General features: G+C 50.5%; 1 protein-coding gene across 2 annotated transcripts in view; it reads right to left on the reverse strand.

The window, feature by feature from the left end:
- Positions 1 to 5512, reverse strand: part of RAB11FIP3 (RAB11 family interacting protein 3) — a 51142-nt gene extending 45630 nt beyond the window's left edge. For both annotated transcript variants that reach the window (XM_017808752.1, XM_017808747.1), the window contains exon 1: positions 5488 to 5512. In XM_017808752.1, coding sequence (XP_017664241.1) covers positions 5488 to 5497 — 10 coding nt within the window. In that variant the 5' untranslated portion in view covers positions 5498 to 5512. The remainder of the gene's footprint in view (positions 1 to 5487) is intronic.
- Between the last annotated feature and the right edge of the window lie 14403 nt (positions 5513 to 19915).

Here is a 19915-nt window from a genome sequence, read left to right on the forward strand (position 1 = left end):
TATCACGGAATCATTACAGTTGGAAAAGCCCTCTAAGCCCATCGAGTCCAACCATTATCCCAGCACTGCCAGGCCACCACTAAACCATGTCCCTAAATTCCCTGTTCTGGGAAGAGACTGAGGTGGGACCTCCTGAAAGAGCTTATGGAACTATGGAAACAGCAGAACACTCAAACTCAACTTCCCAGAGCACACTCAGTGCAGACACAACCTTTGGGACATCCAGCAGCCAGTCTCTTGTCAGGGGTTTGAGTACCCTGAAACAGAAACTCCTCAAGATGCTCCACACCCAGCCTGCCTCATGCAGGAGCTCACAGAAGACAAGTGGCACCTTCTAGGTTAGATGGCCCCACAAGCAAATAAAATTAAAGGCAATCCTAGCTCAGGAGCTCAAATGGACCAGAGCTTTTGAGACCCCAAATAACACCAGGCAGTTTCTCAGCCCACTGAGACCACTCCCATCAGCTGGGAATGGCTGGATGGCACCATCCCACCACAAAGCATTTCAGCCTTCCAGCTCAAGGCTCCCACATGCACAAACCAGGACAACAGTTAAAACCAGTTCAATCCTCCCCAGCTCAGAGCTTTGTGCCTGAGAAATGCTCACCATGTCCTTTCCTTCACTCATGGCTAAATATTATCAGAGCAATCCACGTGGATCCAGGCACAGCTTCCAGACCCACGGTCTGGACACGAGTATTGAAAGAAGCCGTTCAACACCTACAGCACTTGCAAATCAACACACAGACATCAGCATGTGTCATTCAGGTCTTACTTGCCATTCTTGCCCCCAGCTAGCCACACCACAAGCTGACCACAGTTAATGCAAAGCCTTTCCAAAGCCGTCACCGGGCCCTGGGAAGCAGTTTGGACCAGGACCACCCAGCTGCCTCTGGGCAGGACGTGATGGAGTGAGCTGGAGGCTGGGCAGTGACTGTCCACACACCACCTCCAGCCAAGGCTCTGACCTCAACAGGTAAAGCTGCAAAATCAGTAACAAAGACTAAATACAGTTATTTATAAAGCCTCTGATCTCAGACTTGCCCGCTAGGTCCTGACCAGAACCCAGCCTGGGTTTAGGGGAAATCAGGGAAAGAAAATATGTAAGAGAAGAGACATTACACTCCACCTGCAGGAAGAACTCTTCCCAGTGTGGATTTCACAGTTCTGAGCCATCTCTTGGAAATTATGATCATGCTGCTCCAAAATGTCCCGTGCATTACAGGGAGCATGGAGCAGCCAGTTTGCCCTCCTGTTCTGGACACAGGAGAGCAGTTTGGGTCCCTGTCCTCCAAAATCCCTCAAAAGCTATGCAGATTAACAGGAAAATGCTCCTGGAGGCTCACATTTTAACCCCCTTCCCTGTTTCTCCCCCTAACTCCCAACATTGCCAGAAAATCCCTTTGAAACAGAGCCAAACCATGCCCCATGTGGCACTGAAGGAGAGAGGAGCTGCAATTTTTAAAGTGCTTTTGCCCCAACCGTTTGTGTAAGAGAAACATTGTCCAAAGGAAAACAAAGTCATGGGGTGGTGTCCTATAAAACTGGGTTTTAATCCTTTTTCCAGCTGTTATTTGTGCCTGGCCATTCCCCTGCAGGTGGAAGGAAGACTGGGAGGAGTGAGACTCTTCAATCCAGAGTACTAGAGCTCTGAGAAGGGAACTGAGGGGCTGAGAGGTTACAAATAGAACTGTTAAGGTTGAAAAAACCCCTCAAAACATAAAGTCCAAACATGGAAACACAGTCCCTGCCCTTGCCCAGGTCCTATGGCCTCAACAGGAGTGTTTTTACTACAAGTTGTCACATAATCTCTGCTGAACTCTCTATAACAATTAACTCCATTACTAAAACTTCCTATTGCCTCGTTAGCAGGAGTCCTTCCTACCCTAAGGAGAAATAAGCTGTCCAGTGGTTAGAGCTTTATAGGAGCAGTCAGATGTATGAGCTTGGAACAGATGACCATCAAGGAGAAGGACATGGAGGGACATGAACCAGCCCAGGAGGGGACACAGCTTGGCACAGGCACAAGGGGACGGAGATGAAGTGAGCTGTGCTCAGCCAGAACCACCAGGGAATTGGGAAAACTGTGTTTTCCCAAAGTGGGGATGCCCCTCAGAGCTGTCCTGCCTGCTGCTCACCCATCTCAGCCCAACCCAGCCCAGTGGCTCCACAACCAGGACCATTTCCTGGGAAACCCATCTCACATGCAGCCTCTCCTGTCCAGGAGCAGGACCAGGAAACACTCTGAAGAAATGAGCTTTCACCACATCAATCTGTCAGGGTGTCACAGGGTACACTCACTACAGTCACCAGCCCCCAGGCTGTGACAGAGCCCAGCAGGGCTGGGAGGAGTCACAGTCATAGGTGAGTCATTAACCCTTCCTTAGTAACTCCAGATTGACTGGATTCCTAAGGAGAAATGGGCTGACAGCTCTGCCTCCCCTGCTGGTGCAGAGGCAGGACACTGGGTTTTCCTTCACCTGAGCTGGGGCAGCCAACCCTCCTGATCCACCAGGCGTTCCTGGTGAGGAGGCAGGAGACATTCCCACCTTTCTGAGCTGAGCATTAATAACCCCTCCCTCCAGAGCTGACATCCAAACCTGAGAAATCAAAACAGGCAGAGCCGAAACCACCCCCAAGACCCATCTGGAGCCACCAGCCCAGCCCAGCCTCCTCCCACGCACTCCCCAAACCGCAGGCGAGCCCAGCTCCCAAAAGTATTCACAGCAACAGATGTGGAAGAAAACAGCTCCCTCCCGGCTCAGAAAGTGAAACCTGTGATGGAGAAACACTGAGGCAGCAGATGGATGATGAGAAATGTTTATTATTTAACAGCAATTGCCTTTGTTTTCTCCTTAGTCATCATATCCATGTAAGAGCGTGCTAAGAACTGCTCCCCGGCTCTAATAGAACATTCCTTCTTATTTTCATAGTGACCATTTTCCCAGGAAAACAGGTAGTCCCAGTAGTGGGTTTTCTGCCCCTTTCCCAGAAAAATTTGTTTTCTTTTGGCCATCTAACTTAAGCCTTTCATTTGCAATTTAAACTCACCCCAGCTGGCCTCTATCAGGATTAAGTTATGATCTGAGGGTCTGAAAGCCATAGGTTTCCCTTACTTCAGGACACATGGAAGTCCCTGTGCTCTGTAATTTGCTGTGATTTCCAGGAGATGTGGCCACACAGTAGTGCTTTCCCTCCCATGGAAGGGTGAACCAACAGTGATGCTTTGGGGGTTTGGTCCCACGTTCAATCCCAGCTCGCCACGGTGAGCAAGAGGCAGCTTTTAGGAACCAGAATTTCCTCGGACTGAGGATGTATTTTGGACCTGTTACGCTCCATGATGGTGACTGGACACTGCAAGATTTTTTGGCATGTGCTCCAGAACATTCACAGAGCAGGAATTCTCCAGAGGGGAGGGATTCCCATGCCAATCTCCCAGTCCCCGGCCCTCTGGGGCTGCCGAGCCTTCGCAGCGGTTTTACGGCAGCACGTTGGAGTAATTCCTTGCTGTTCTCATCCCAGAGCTGCAGCCTACGGACACAGCTCTTCCAACACTTCTGCGCCTCTCCCAAAAGTAGGTCAATGCAGTGTGTCATCTGCCAGGCTGTTTTTGGGAAGGCAGGCTCCCTCCCAGCCATGGCGCACACGGAGCAGGGCAGCCTCCCCCCGTGGAACCCTTCACCCAGCTGCCAAATTCAGGGATCGAGTAAAAACAAGCGTTGATGTCAATTAAAAGAGAAATAATGCAAACTAAAAAACACCATGGTGAGCCAGAAGTGCCCCCCATCAGCATCCAAGTGCTTTCCCCAGCATATTATTATTAAATAAAGTCCATTAATGGCTGGATTCGATGATCTTAAAGGCCTTTTCCAATCCAAACAATTCTATGTCTACATTATAGCAGAAACAGTGACTTAAAAGAGCTGGAGGGTGATGTGAGCTGTGGGTCTGCAGGTCTCACTGCTGAGGAGCAGCTCCTCACTCCCAGCAACTGCTCCTGCTTCCAAAGGGAACAAAAAGTTATCCTTGCTCATCTAAAGCTCCCTGCTCCCACTGCCATGTAGCCAGGATTTACCTTGCTGATCCTGGCAGCTGCAAGGCTGGAGAGAAAGTTTTGCACACACTGTGCAGCATTTTGGGGCTCCTGGGAGCAAAAGGGGGACTTTTCTTCTCCAAGGACACAGCGTGATGTGGGCTGGAGGAAGGGAACAACCACCCCAGTGTCCTCTGCCCTGGGACTGCCTCCTGTGTCCTCCCCTCACCTGGAACAGCCTCCAGTGGGTCTGGGTTCACACCTGCTTAGTTCTCCTTCTGTTTGCACCTTCATCCAGAGGAACTTCATCCCACCCCCACCCTCTCATGCCCTGAGACCAGGCCCTCACAGGAGAGTCTCTGTGCCCCAGATATGCCTGGACCTCTCCTTTTAGGAGAGGGGTGGAGAGAGACCTGAGGCCATTCTGAGCACAGGACATCCCCAAAGCAGCTCATCTCCATCACACACTGGTGCCTACATTCCTAACTCCCCATGGCCTGCGAGCTGGGAGAGAGACTCAACAGAATCCCAGAATCAGTGAGGTTGAAAAAGCCCTCCAAGCTCATCGAGTCCACCCTGTGCCCCATCCCCACCTTGTCCCCCAGCCCAGAGCACCGACTGCCACATCCAGTCATTCCTTGGACACCTCCAGGGATGGGGACTCCACCACCTCCCTGGGCAGTTCCTTCCAATGCCTGACCACCCTTTCCAGGAAGAAATTCCTCCTGATGTCCAACCCCAACCTCCCCTGGCACAACTTGAGGCTGTTTCCCCTTGTTCTGTGGGAGCCCCTGTCCTGTCCCTTGTTCTGTGGGAGCAGAGCCTTACCCCCCCCTGGATCCACCCTCCTGTCAGGGAGTTGGAGAGAGTGAGAAGGTCTCCCCTGAGCCTCCTTTTCTCCAGGCTAAACAACCCTCACGCATTTTCATGGACAGGCCCAGTGGTTTCCAACACAAGCCTTTAAATGCCACTATTTCAAGGCAAAAAACCCAAATTCAGTACATCCAAGTAAGGTTTGGCTGCTCCTGCCCCTGGCAGAAGAGGGCACAGACAAGCACGTGGACCCCAAACTTGACAAGCACAGTCATGGTTCTGTGAGCAACCCTGCACCACAGGGATGAGCACAATTCTGATCTACAAAGAACAGCAGGGGATTATGGTTTTTTTTCAAGTACACATAAAAATTTTAAAGCTACACTTAAATCTTCACCCGTTTTGGGAGCAGAATTAACACTCATCTTTATAAACTCCTTATCCCAACCTGCAGTATGTATAGCACATACATATGGATCTGCCAGAGCAGATCAAGATGCAAGGCAAAAAAAAAATAAATGCAGAAGACATAATCAGAGCAATTTGGATTTTATTCTTGCTCATGAATCAATCTTGATTTCCCATTCATGGCAGCCCCGTTCCCTGCACACCAGCTGAACACAAAGAGGCATCTGTCCTACCTTCAGCCATGAAACGAGCTGTGTCCCTGAGCAGTAATGGTTTAGCCAGGGTTAGGAACAGGCAGGAGCAGCAGGAAGGTCTTCACTGCAGCACTGCTGCATGAATACAGGGATCAGCAGATCTGATGGGAACGTAGGAAGTGCTCAAACCGGTGCCAGATACTCACCGAGTTTAGTCAAACGTGCACACGAGCTCTGCTTCCATCTGCTAAGCCTTGGGGAAGGCTTTTCTTTTAAAAAGCAAATGCCTGGAATATTAAATTGGGCCTGGACACCCCAACTGAGAGACTGTGCTCAGGTGTCAGCATTAGCCTGTTGCAAATACAACCATAACTCCAGCATCAGAGAGGAACAGAGACCACTGAGGATGCAGAAAACCAGCCCCAGAAATAATAATGGGACTGGGACTGGGTAAGGGAATGCAAGCTTTGGCTTTTGGAATTATCCCTGGGCAAGGGAAGCTTTCCTTCAGCGTAGCAAAAGCCATCTGCAATGCAGATTCTACAGAAGGGGGGAAGAAACCTCCACACAAAGCAAACAGTGGGTTATGTTACCAGATATCCAACACCTGGAAATGCTCCGTGGAGCCAGCACGGATCCGTGTCCCCAGGGCAGGAGCCAGCCTGGCTCTCCCCAGATTAAACCAAGTGCTGCCCAGGAGCTCATACAGGCACCAAGGGGGTCATGGGCACTGTGGGCTCAGAGGTGGCACCTGAGCACTGTCAGTTCCAGAGGTGTCTCTGAGATGCCGGATCAGCAAGTGAGCAGCAGCCATGGGAGCAGGGAATGCCACTGCAGAGCACAGCCTGCACGTGGGATAACACAGGGATAACTCCCTGGATCTGAGCTGATGTGCACTTCCCTCTCTTGGCTCTGAACCTTTAAGATACAACACTGACACCCTTCACTCGGAGAGGGGCTGGAGATGTGCTTTTCTTTCAGGAAATCCCCAAACTGACACTCAGCTACCCAGAGATTTTGGGACATGGAATGTCAGCTGCAGAAACCATGGATACACCCACTTAGATCCTCCCAGGGATGCTCCCGAGTGCTGCTGCCCCCCCGAGCTCATCCCAACTGGAGTTCACGTTGCTGCCAGTTCCAGTGAGGAACAACACGGAGCTGTGGCACAGGCTCTGTGCAGCAGGCACAGCCCCAGCCCCCGAGCCCTTCATTTGCCATCCAGCACCTGACTGCCCCAGTTTCCCAGCTCCATGCTCTTCCCTTCAGCTGGCCATCTGGAAGCCAATCAAATGCCTCTGGGGAGCTGAACACGCTCCTCCTGCTAAAAGCCCATTCTTCAACCCCCTAGGGATCTCCCCCGAGCAGAGGCTCATTCCTTTGGCACAGTGGCTGATTCCTGATCCAGCTCCCTCAAAACTGGCACTGCCAGGGGCCCCCCAAGCTTTGCCCCCCACTCGCTCCTGCCAGAGGTCTGTTGTCCCTGCAAACAGGAACTCTGTTATAGCTTCCAGATTGGAGTGTTGGCTCTGGAGCTGGATTTTCCATCTTCCCAAATCCAAAGAGCTTTTAGTTGAAGCATTTGAAAAAAAAAAAAAAAAAAAAGATGTGACTATTTCCATCCTCAGGCCCTGCCCTGAGCTCACGGGCACATCCAGTCCTCAGTGGATGCACTGTCTGCTCTCAGTGCACAGGGGCCCCTTTGTTCAGGGATCAGAAGCCAAGGCAAAGGGATGGGTGAGGCTGGGAGCTCCAGGAATGCACCTTCCCCCTCCTGGCACAGTGGTCACTTAAACTGACTGACACCAGCAGCAATTCCCCACGTATCCCCTGCTCCCAGAGCCCATTCCCAGTGGGTTTTTCTCTGGAAGACAGATGTTTCAGATGTTTCAGCTCAGAGCATGTGTGTGAATGACATGACTTGTTCATCACTCTCCTGAAGTTGTAGTGAGAGCAAAGAGATGTTCAGCATGTCCTACTGAATGGTGAGAGGCAGCTGTTGAAAACAGAGGTGTCTGAAGCTTAAAAAGGTTTTAAATACCCTGACAAGAAAAGGAATCTACTTGTGAGCACAGCCCTTGCTGTGTGTTTGCATCCAGCTGTGGCTGTTACTGCCCATCCCTCGTGTTTGCCACCAAATTCCCCTCTGTTCCTGCATCCAACACGTGATGTCCAGAGCTGTTCTTTGCTCCAGGACCTTGGCTTCAAATTACAGACACCCTCTCAGTCCCCCACCCCAGGTCAGCTCCTTACTCCGGGTCTGAGTTTTCCAAGTGGCTGGAATACAATCCCTCATACCTGGAGGAGGAGACCCCTGTGAGCTGGAGCTCCTAAACATGACAACTCCAGCAGTCACACTGGCTCCCTCCATGTTTCTTTTCCCTGCAGACTTTGAGGATGTCCCGTTGGATCCCCCTGATTGTAGCCAGATGCACCAGGTCTTCCTGTGGCTGTGGATTCCCCAGACATCCAACATCTTATCTGCCCTTTTTAAGCACGTTCTAGAACATAATCTCCTTCATTACTGCCTCCACTACATTATCAGTTTCTCAAGTTTTACAACGTAAAATTCCACTTTTCAGAGTTATTTATCAAGCTGCCAATGTTTGATCCAGTGTCCCCCTCTGCTTTGCTGCTCACACACTGCACTGGCCAGCCATCCAGGCACCATTCCCACAGTCTTTAAAAGCAGGTGAACCCCACGTTTCCTGGAGCAGGGGAGGACAAGGGGTCCCAGCAGCCACACACCACCAATGAGCAGGAAGGGCTGGGACACAGCAGGTTGTGAGGAGCTGAACCTGTCCCTCTCCCAGCAGCATCTCTGTCCCCATGGTCCCTTCTCGGGGCTGGACCTAAAAACTGAGCCCAGGGGCCCCAGAGCCACAGGCTCACCACACCCCACAAGAGGGAGACCCTCTGGAAGCACTCCAGTGGCCATCACACCAGCACACACACACACTGCAGGCACAAACACATATGTGAGGACCATGTTTTCCCATTCAGTCTTCACTTTGGGAAGGGCAGAAGGTAAGGCAGCCCCAACTAGCTAGAAACTCTCCTTCAAGCCTCAAATCCAGCTCCTGCAGCAGGCAAGACACTTTGCTCTTCCCCCTCATGGTCAGAATTACCTGTCCAGACAGAGATTACAGCAGCAAAGAGATCAGAAATGGTTCGTGGCAGTGGAGGGGTGACACTGAGGGGCTTTGTCTGAGTGGTGTTTACTCCACACTGAGGCAGAGGCAAGTGCCAGGAGTCCTGGATCAGCACCTCAGCCAGTGAGGCCAGTGGGCCTCAAACAGCTGGCACAGGGACAGGACTGAGTTTAGCATCCTCCCTGGATGTAAAGGCCAACTGAACACGAAAGCAGTTGTGAGAAATGCAGCTGACAAAGCAAATTTGGCTGGTTTTGTAAGTGCACCTTCAGTTTGCCAGGCTGGAATGTAAGAGCTCGGGTCAAATCACAGCTACTCTGCCACAGGGAGTCTCCATGGGAGGGGAGAGAGGGAGAGGAGAGTGGAGCATCTTCAGAAACAAACCCTTACCTGCATTAAGACAGACACTGGGAGGTACAAACTGACATCAGCTCTCACTTCCAGGACTGACCAAAGAATTCAGAACACCAAGAAATCCAGCAGAACTCTCTTTGGCTAAAAATAGAGCCAGCTAATTACCCAAACCTTGTTAAAAGGGACACCCAGCAGCAAGCACGACCTCTGCTTTCTTTACAAATGGATGATCAATATTGACTGTTCTCAACAGGAAATCCTTGAGATCCCTCCAACCTGAGCAACTGCTCAGCTGTGAACTCAGAGAACCTCCCTCCATACCCTGCCCTGGGGTTCTTTTATAACTATTTAATGTGTGATGCTTGAGAGCTCAGCCTTCCCTAACCACTGTAATAAATACACATCAATCTCTTTCAAATTTAATAAATAGAGACCTTAAAAGCTTGCTCCGGATCTGCTTTTCCCATTCAATTAATATAACACAATACCAAAGCAATGAATTATTGAGGAGAAATACGAGCCTGAGCTTTCACAAACACGCTCTACTCCAATGGCAATTTATTACAAATTAATACTGTGCTGCATTTCCTCTTGTGGGAGCTGGGAATTGGTCAGGCTACACCAGCCATGAAAACTTCAGAGCTGCCATAAAACACTACAGTGCTGAGCACAAACAATCATGGAATGGTTTGGGCTGGAAGGGACCTTACAGCTCATCCCGTTCCACCTCCTGCCATGGGCAAGGACACAGAAATTTCACAGAGGTACCATTTTAATTTCACAGAATATTCTGAGTTGGAAGGGACACACAAGGATCACTGAGTCCAACTCTTAAGTGAATGGCCCATACAGGGATCAAACCCACAGCCTTGGCATCATCAGCACAATGCTCTGACCAACTGAGCTCATCTCAGTTTTCAGAGATCAGGTTGCTCCAAGCCCCGTCCAACCTGGCCTTGGACACTTCCAGGGATCCAGGGGCAGCCACAGCTTCTCTGGGCAACCTGTGCCAGGGCCTCACCACTATCACAGTAAATAAGTCAGTAAGTTGGGGGTGGGACTGGGGAGGAGGAGGGGGGGTGGACAACTGACAGAAAACAGAAGAAAACCCTGCTTTGAGGGGTTTCTAATCGAGAACCAGCACAGTTTTTCTAGGAATGATGGTCCTTTCCCCCTCTTTGCAGCTCAATGTGCTGGGCTGGCAGTGTGGGGCACGTTCACTGCTGCGTGAAAGCAAGGCTGGGGTTTCAGATAAGCATCTCTGAACAGAGCTGACTATTGTGCAAGGATGATAATTCACATTTGCACATTCAAAATTACAGCTGCTCAGCAGGAAGCTTCCCACATTTCTCACACCCTGCCCTCAGCAACACGCCTGCCCCAAAATGACCCTCTGACACTCAGAGAGGAATCCCAAACTGAAAAAACATCTGTTCTGCAGCAAAGGAGTTCAAATGCCAATCAGCCAGAAAGATACTTCACATTTCACCAAGCTATTGCTCTGGAAGCCCATCAGGAGCCATGTGGGGATTGGGACTGCCCTGTTTGAAGATCATCTGCCACTCAGTGAGTTCAAAGCTCTTGTTTAATGTGCTTCTTGCTAGAAACCAGCTGAGCACACTGATCATCCAAATAGTTGGAGAGAAGGTAAAGTCATTAATAAATTAGTAAATTCATGGTAAATTCCACTCTGGCAGGTGTCCCTGCCCATGGCAGGGGGTGGAACGAGATGATCTTTCAATTCAAACCATTCCATGATCAGTGCCCAGCATCTGGAAGATGTTACACCCCACAGCAGACAGACAGACAGACACCTCCAGCAGTGTGTCAGCTCCTTGGTCAGAACAGCAAACTCCCCAAAAGACATAGGAGAGCAGACACCAAAGCAGAAGGGATTTTCCCTCTATGGTTTTTTTTTTGGGGGGGGAAGGGACTTTCCTGATAAACAGGAAAACATGAAACCCCCACCACAATTTCTGTACCACCTCTTTCAACCCTTATTAAATGCCCCCAAGCTCTCCCCCTTCCCCTCTGCCAACACAGAGCAGTGACTCTCAAAAAACCAAACCCAGATGGTTTTCACCAAAGAGTCAATTAACCCCCGTGGGGTTAATTTTGCACAGCAGCAAACTCACCTCCATTTTTGATGGCTCTGATGCCCCGATGGAAATCCTCAAAGCTGATGACTCCCAGTCCACTCGGATCCAGGTACTTTGTTAGGTCCTTCACCTGCAACCACAAAAGCAGTGTCACCTATAGAATCCTTGGAGCATCTTGCACTACAGAAACACCTTGTAACCAACTTTTTCCTCTTCACAAGAAAGATTTGAGCTAATGACAGTGAATTTCTTCAACTGGCCCCAAAAACTGTGGCCATTCTCCTTGAAGGGAACATAAGCAGCCAACACAAAGGGGTTAATTATTACTTGGTTGGTGTTGAAACTATTGCTTAGCCTTGAAACATCAGTTTGGGCAGTGTTTCTTGCAACATGGTCCTGGGATCCTGGATCCTAACAGGGATTTGTTTATTTTTATGGTTTTTAAAGAGGTCCTGTCTTAATTGGGAACTCAGTAATAGGCTGCCTGGCAGGAGGGCCCAATTAAGAGGATTCGGTGATAATGAACTGCTCCACGATACAAATTTAGGCCATATAATTGAAACATTTTCCCAATTAGACAATGCCTGAGGGGGAAGGAACCACATCAGCTGGAGAGGATTGGGATGGGGGTGCTGGAGCAGGCACACATATGGAGCAAGGGGCACTTGTGAGACCTGGCGAGGACAGTTTGGGCTCTCCAAAGAGAACAGGCAAAGGTTTGAGGGTAAAACCACAGGCATTCCTCACAGTCCAAAGTATTCCAAAAGTAGTCCTTTTGGTGCCCTTCCTTTTGGGTCCTTCCTCCTAGGCTGCCACGAGCAAAAACCCTTTACACCACTGATGCTTCTCAAGCTCAGACAACCAGACATAGATCCCTCACTTCAAGGGCTCCTGAGGCACCTTGAGCCACATTCAGCTGAGAAACAAGCCCAGGAGGAATCCAGGTGTAAGAGGTGAGGAAGGAATTGCACAATGCCCTCACCCTGCCACACACATCTACTCCTCCTCATCCACCTTCCTCCTCCTCCTCTGGAGCTGATGCACAGGAGGAAGTCTCCAGGAGGGCTGCAGGGCTGGATTTGTGCAGTTCTCATGAGCACAACCTTTTGCCTCACTCAGGTTTTGGTTTGTTCTTGGGGAAAGAGATGGTGAATCACCAAACCTCTCCTCCCACCTAAAAGGAGACTTAACCCTGAGACCAGCCACGGTGCTCAGCGCTGCCCTGCTCATCACACGGCAGCACAGGGGCGTTGGTTTGCTTTCTTTTTTGTTTTCTTAAACCCAGGTATGTGTTTCTACAGGGAAATCACATCCACACCATGCTCAGAGCTGTTCACCCACGTGTCCACATGGTTTTGAACGCACTCAGGGGAGGCAGGAGATGTCTCTGCTTTGGTCATCCCACCTCCCCACAGGAGCAGTGAGAATTCCACCACCATGGAAGAAACCACAGGGCAGAGACCATAAAACCATAGAATCATAGAATATCCCAAGCTGAAAGAGACCCACAAGGGTCACAAGTCCAACCCCTGGCCCTGCACAGGACACCCCAACAATCCCACCCTGGCCCTCAGAGCGTTGTCCAAGCCCTCCATGAGCTCTGGCAGCCTTGGGGCTGTGCCCACTGCCCTGGGGAGCCTGGTCAGTGCCCAACCACCCTCTGAGGGAAGAACCTTTTCCTGAGATCCAACCTGACCCTGCCCTGACACAGCTCCAGCCGTTCCCTGGGTCCTGTCACTGGACTCGAGGCTGTGCCTCTCTGGGGCTGCCATGAGAGGAAATCCAAGCTCCTCATGGCACAGGCTTGTCCACCCGCCAGCTGACTCCACCTCGGGTTGGACATCAGGAGGAATTTCTTCCTGGAAAGGCTGGTCAGGCACTGGAAGGGGCTGCCCAGGGAGGTGGTGGAGTCCCCACCCCTGGAGGTGCCCAAGGAACAACAACTGGACGTGGCACTCAGTGCTCTGGGCTGGGGGACAAGGTGGGGATGGGGCACAGGGGGGACTCGATCTCAGAGATCTCTTCCAACCTCATCTGTGATTCTGTGAATGGGAGAATACAACACAAGCATCTTCTCCAGTTTTCTGGAGCACTTTTTTGGCAGCCAGATTACAGACCTGCTGAACTCACGTGGCACACATCATCTCGGGTGAGCCAGGTTTGTGTACGTTAAACAAAGGTATTTTAGACTAATAAAAACAGCTCACAGGAATGTGTCGGTGCCACTTTAATGCATCTGGCAGCTGCTTTGTGTTCAAAAGCTGTCGCTTAATTTGTTATCTGGGTACAGAGATAACAGAAATGCAAGTGACATTTAATCAGACTTGATAAGCCTGTGAGGGATTACCATGACATACTCTAAATTATAGTTTCTGCAGTTTTCAGCTTCTCAGGACCACAGAGGGCTCCACAGCCTCCTGCCAGTCCCCCAGCAAGGCACCTCACCCACACTGGAGCTTGTGCAAGAGAGACAGGACAGCACAGGGAAGCACTTTGTTTAGGCAAAAGAGCCACCTATACACCTATCTATTTAAATTGGGCTATGGGCAGGGGAAAATGAGGGGAAATGGTCATGAAAACTTCCCAACCCAGACATTATGGATGCAAACAACAAAAGCCACACACTGACAAAGCTCAAGCCCATGGCAACATGTCTGTGCTGATCCAAACCTGCCTGTATTTGCTGTCCAGGCTTAAAATCACTATTAATCACCACTTGAGACACCACCCCCAGACTAGTGTGAGTGGCTGCTGACACTCCAAAGAGTTCACAACACAGAAAACAAGCACATCTGCAGTACCTGCCTGGTCCCCCCAGCCCCTGGACGCTTTTTCTCACCCAGCACCTCCCTGCACAGTGATGGAGCTGGGGGTGCTGAGGGGACACCCCTGCCCAGACCCTTCACTGCCCATGAGCATCTGGACCTGCCCCACCACCTCTGGGGCTGAGAGCTCCAGGGTCTGGCTCCCTGCTCTGTACAGGTGTGTCTGCTTTGAGCTCTTCTGCACCCATTTTCTGCTTTGTCACCAACTGCCTCCCAGTTCTAACACTGAAAGTCCTGGTGAGGTGCACACAGAAACCCCCTGGACCACACTCTGCTGCCTGAGGGGTCCTGCCTGCCCACTCTGCTCCTGCAAGGCAGTTGCTCCAGCTCCTTGGACATTTTAATCATGTTTCCTGCTCCCTTTCCAGTCCCCACCTCTCCTTTTTGAAGAGAAAGGTGAGAACTGCACACATTATTCAAGACATCAAGATGTTGCAGCCTTTCACTCTTAAAAGAAGCTGATAAAAAAGAGAGAGAGGGACTTTTGCCAAGGCCATGGAGGGACAGAACAAGAGGGAATGGCTTCCCACTGCCAGAGGACAGGGTTAGATGGGATACTGGGGAGAAATTTCTGGCTGGGAGGGTGGGGAGGCCCTGGCACAGGTTGCCCAGAGAAGCTGTGGCTGCCCCATCCCTGGAAGTGTCCAAGGCCAGGCTGGACGGGGCTTGGAGCAACCTGGGCTAGTGGAAGGTGTCCCTGCCCATGGCAGGAGGTGGAATGAGATGGGCTTTAAGGTCCCTTCCAACCCAAACCATTCTGAGATCTTAAATGATGTCAAACACAGGTCCTCGCCATTACTCTGAGACCCCTCCCCAGGCCACTGTCTTGTCCACAGCCAAGCTGTCACAGCACTGGGCCCCCACACCAGTGACAGCTCCAGCATCTCACTCCTGGGTTGGAACTGCCAGTTTTCTCCATTTCTTCATTTTGATGTCTTAATTTTTGATGACTTAGGTTAAAGCCACTACCTTATCAGGACAGTTGGGAAGAACACCAGCATTAAGGCTCAAACTGCTTTAGATTAGCAAATCTGAGCAGCTCTGAAGTCACAGATTTGTTTTCAGCTGAAGCCTAATCTGCAAGCGCAGAGCAGCCAAACCCACACTCCTATTAGCACAAAACCAAAAGTTAATTCTTTACCAAACTGCAGCACGAAGCTAAACCCAGGCATATATGAGCCACAGTCACAGGAAGGTTCCTGCTGTTGGCCAGCAAGAAATACTCAAAATAAATAAAGGGTTTTCTGACTGTGTGTGTTTGTGGCTGGTTACAAACCCTCCTTGAAGAGCGAGCAGCTAAAATACAGAGCATTAGAGAGTCAGAGGATGACGTGGTTTAAGTAGCCGACTTAAATCCTGGTGGAAACAGAGAGGTTTAAACTGCTTGAAGCCAGGCTGCCTTGAGCTGTGCACAGACACAAGCCTGCAGAGGCAGAACTGGTGCTGAGATGTGCCAGGGGGGCTCTGCTCACCCTGTGCCAGGGACGAGGCACAACCTGGACCAAGGGTGTTCTCCTGGTGAAGGACACGGAGCAGAGTGGGGAGGAGGAGAGAGGTCACCTGGCACCTCAACAACACAACAGGAACTGCAGCAATCACATCTTCTGTATCAGAGAGCTCTGCACACTCCAGGGCGTTTCCCTTTCCAAAAAAACCAACAATTTTGCTGCCAAAAACCCCCATCTCCAACAACCCCTCAGAGCATGTACACCAGCACCACACTTGTCCTTGAACAGCACAAAAAGAGGTTCCTTGCAGTGAAATCAGCTCAGTAAATGACCTCGAGCCCCAACAAAGCCAGTGGTGACAACTCCAAATCCAAATTAACACACAAAGGCTTGGCAGCCACACAGTGGAAGTTTCCCAGGGAGGTGAGGGATTCCCCAGCTGTGAGTGGCCCTGTTCAGCAGGCGGGAGGAAAAGGAAAAGGAAGCTCCAGACCTTTTTATATTTATCCTTATGGACGCTCCATGTCTCCACCACACAGCAGATGGATTCAGATGCACAAAAATATCCACTGTGCTTGTTTTAAGTGTGATCTCTGAAGGAAGTCAGGGCTGTGCTGGCCAGACAACACCCTCCCTGTAACCCCGGAGCCTGCCAGCAGTTTTCCTTCATATTCTGGCAGAGATCAGGGCTGAATCAGCTTCCAAAAAGACATTCTTTTGAGGGGTGAATGAGGGTAGGAGATTTCTAGTGGCCACAGCAGTCAGGCACCCCACAAGAAGAGCCCACAGGTATCTCAGGGATGGTGCTTCCAGCCCAGTCACAACCACGTCCTGCCCTGGGAATAAGTCAGCTCCCAGTACTGCTTTAACCTACACAGACTCTGGAAGCAAATCCAAAGGAGACAAAGAGGATGAATGAATACTGGCACATTCCTGATAAAGATCCCCAACTGCAAGCTGAGACCCCACCAAGAACTCCTGCACCTTCAGCCTCACACATCTGCCATGGGCAAAGACAGATGCCTCAGCCTTGAAATCGCTCCCACCTTTCCCTGGAAAGGATTTGGCAGGTAGTCTGCCTTTTGAGGAACAGGAAAGACACCAAGGTAAGTCATGGGAAGGGAGCAAGGGTGCAGGTCTGGCCTGGTTAACAAATGACTTCTAAAAGGACCAACCACAAGGGTGGTGTGCAAGATGAACCCAGAGAGATGTCAGAGACCTAGAGAGCCCAGAGAGCTGTCACAGAGACACCAGGAGACCTGTCCAGGTGAGGAACAACCTGCTGGAGACTCACCCAGAGCCTGGCTGAGCTGGGGTTTGGCTGGGTGTGCTTTGGGCACTTAAGCAACCAACAGGGACAGATCAGCCCACCCAGGGAAAAGTCCAGAAACCAGTAAGCCCAGCCTAGATTCTGACTGGGCGAGACAGCATGTTTACTGCTGGCTGGGTCTTGATTTTAGCCAAATCATCAGAAGAACCATTAATCACCAGAGAAGACCTTCAACAAGGAACTTACTGCCATACTTTGACCTGATGGCAGCACCCAGTGCTGGCTGGGGATTGTTGAGCAGCATTTCACTTACTAGAATGGATTTCTACAGAAAGGCAAAGGTTTGGCCTAAAAAGTGAGCACTGAAGCTCTCAAACCAGAGCTTTAAAGCCACTGCTCAGTGCCAGGGCGGGGACCCCACACTGGGCAGGCCTTCCAACAAGGTTGTGGTGGGCAAACACCTTGTCTCCCAGGTACATCCTGGCCAGCTACAGTTCCTGGCCCCTCTGCCTGCACTTGGAAAGCTGGGCTGTCCACACAGGACCCCCTGACATGGACATGCAGGTGCCAGGCAGGGACTATCCCCAAGCACAGCTCAACAGGAGCATTGCTCCTCCTTGGGGGGATGGAATGAGGACAACCTACACCCCCCCCTCCTACACACCCACACCAGCCCCTCACACTTCTTACCACCACTTCTTCCCAAACTGTTTATTAATAGGGAATTTTTCTCTCCTGAATGGATATTGCAGGAGATGAATGGGTTTAAGAACCTTACCCTTGTTTCTTGCCCTCCAGAACAAGATGATGAAGGGAGGGAGGAAAGTGGAAGGAAGGTGGGGAAGGCAGGAAGGAAAGAAGGAAGGAAGGTGGAGGGAAGGAAGAAAGGAAGGCTGCACACTACATTAAGCATACCCACAAAACAGCCTTTATTTTCTTTTTGGCCTTAAAAAAGGCTGCTTAAACCACCTCTCCTCATCCCAAGTCTCTGGACTGCAGGAGTCTGGTTAACAAGGAGCTGTCAGCAGGCATCAGATTTGCCTCTCATCTTCCAGTACCAAGGGTCTCCAGATGGGACAACACAGGGGACAGCAAGAGCAAAGCCCTGCCAGGTGCCAGCACACCTTCCCCACTAATTTACAACTTGAGGAGTGTCCAGCAAAGCAGAGGACCAAAAACATCCTGAAATCCAGTGGCTCTTGGAGCTCTAAGTGTAGGAAACTCACTGAGAACCAGGTACAGACCAATTCTGGGTGTCCTTGGCTGAGACAGGACATGAAAATCCATGTACCTCTCATGCAAGTCTAACTACCCTCTCTTGTCTGCAAGAAGCCCAAATCCACTCTGAACATCTTTTGTCTTCGGGGAGAAAACAGTACTGGAAGTCACACAATCCCTGAACTCAAGTGGAGAGAAAGCCAAGCACCAAACTGGTGTAACTGTGCAGGGCTAAGGGTTGGACTCGATGATCCTTGTGGGTCCCTTCCAACCCAGCATATTCTCTGGCTCTGTGAATTTATCTGAGTGAGAACAGGATAAAACCCACTCATGGTTATGTGAAGGCGGCTGCAGCACCTCCGCCCTCTGTGTTCAACAGAAGGGGACGAGCCAACAATGCTCAGTTGTATCTAAAAAAGTCTCTCAAGGCTAAACTCACCCTTTCAAGAAAAGATTTAAATGCTGATGACAAAAGTCAAGACTGGTATTTTTGCACCTTTGGGTGCAAACATGCTGGGACTGCTGAACCTCCCGCAGCCAAACACCAGAGTCACTGCAGAACGCGCCGAAGACGAGGCTGTCCCCACACACAGGGTCCCTAAATCCATGGGTTGCAGCGGGATCAGCTTAAATGGACTCATCCCTGCTAATGCAGCATTTGTCCAGGGTAAGAGCACGTCTGTCCCCCCGTGCCAGGTGCTGAGAGAGCACTAACACGCCAACAGCGCGAGCAAACTTCATGTTGCCTCACGCGACGCATTTCCCACCCTGCTGCCGCGATGGGAACGACAGCTGCACCATTCCCAAAGCCAGGAACACCCTTCCCAGCACTCCACTTCTGTGGCTTCATCATCATAAACAGCCAGGCTGAGGGGAAGGCTGATAACTCGGGATTACACTGGCTCCAGCCGTGTTTATAGGAACAACTCCGTAATTTGTTGAGGGAGCTGGCACTACAGAAAGCACTCAGAACCTCAAAGCAGGTTTCTATTCTGCTGCAATTACACCTAATTAAGCAACCTTTAAAACACCCCAAGGGGCAGATCTCATTACAGGCAGCAGCTATGGTCAATTGTGAGTAAGCAGTGAAAGAGCTACATTATTTACTTCACAAGTGGCAGCACAGACCCAGAGCTGCTGCCAGAGCTTTGCTTTCCCAGCCTTTTCCAAAGCTCCAGGAGGAGATCAGCAGATGGATTGTGCCTAGTCAAGTCTTTATTTAAAGGTCCTCCATAAGCAACACCCAGTGAAGATTCTTTCTGCAACATCCCTCCCTAATCTTGCACAGACATCAGCTCATCTGTCCTTCCCATCCCTTCATCCCGAGGCTCCAACACTGCAGGGTCTCTGCCCTCAGTCTGGTACTTGAAACCAAGGATCCAGACATCTTGATGAGGAGACAAAGACTCAGCCTGGTTTGTTCTCATCTCTTCCTGCTACAAAATAAGTAATCAAACCTACTACTCAAGGTAAAGAAGGAATAAGCCTCCTGTATTTAGGAGGAATAAGGAGGAATACTTCCTGTAGAAATAAGTCTAGAAGTATTTAAAGAACAGGAATGGGAGAGGGATCACCCACCAACCAAGGGGAGAAGCCCCAGAAGTTCAATTGTTTGCCTGGAACAAGCTCCCTCCTTTTCCTGCCTAGGAAAACCATATCCCCACCATTTAACCCATCCACTTGCCTAACAAATCCTCCTTCTCCTATTAACCCAAGAGAAAAGCTGCTCAGCATACCATCGACTTTTTGATTTTTGCTTCTCCCCCAGTTTTGCCCCCCACCAAACTACTATTTTTCCCTTTTGGAAGAGGAAGGAAGGCATCTCCAAGTCAACCATGAGCCAAGAACAAGCCCAAAGCTGAAACCAAGGAGCAGGTCTCCTCCATTCCCATCCCAATGCCACTGTCTCAGTGCCATCGGGAGCACCCAAAGGAAAAGACTTTCCTTCAAACACTCAAAATCCTACAGGCAGCAGACAAAAAAGCCAGAATATATTTTAAAGAGCTGGCAGCCAAAAAAGCCTTAGGACCCACATCCTTCCTGCCACCTCCACGTGGAACGAGGACAAATCAGTGCATCCAGCCAGGCCCTCGGTGCAGAG

Source organism: Lepidothrix coronata, unplaced genomic scaffold (assembly GCF_001604755.1).
Source record: "Lepidothrix coronata isolate B3197 unplaced genomic scaffold, Lepidothrix_coronata-1.0 Scaffold24, whole genome shotgun sequence".
Classification (NCBI taxonomy): Eukaryota; Metazoa; Chordata; class Aves; order Passeriformes; family Pipridae; genus Lepidothrix; species Lepidothrix coronata.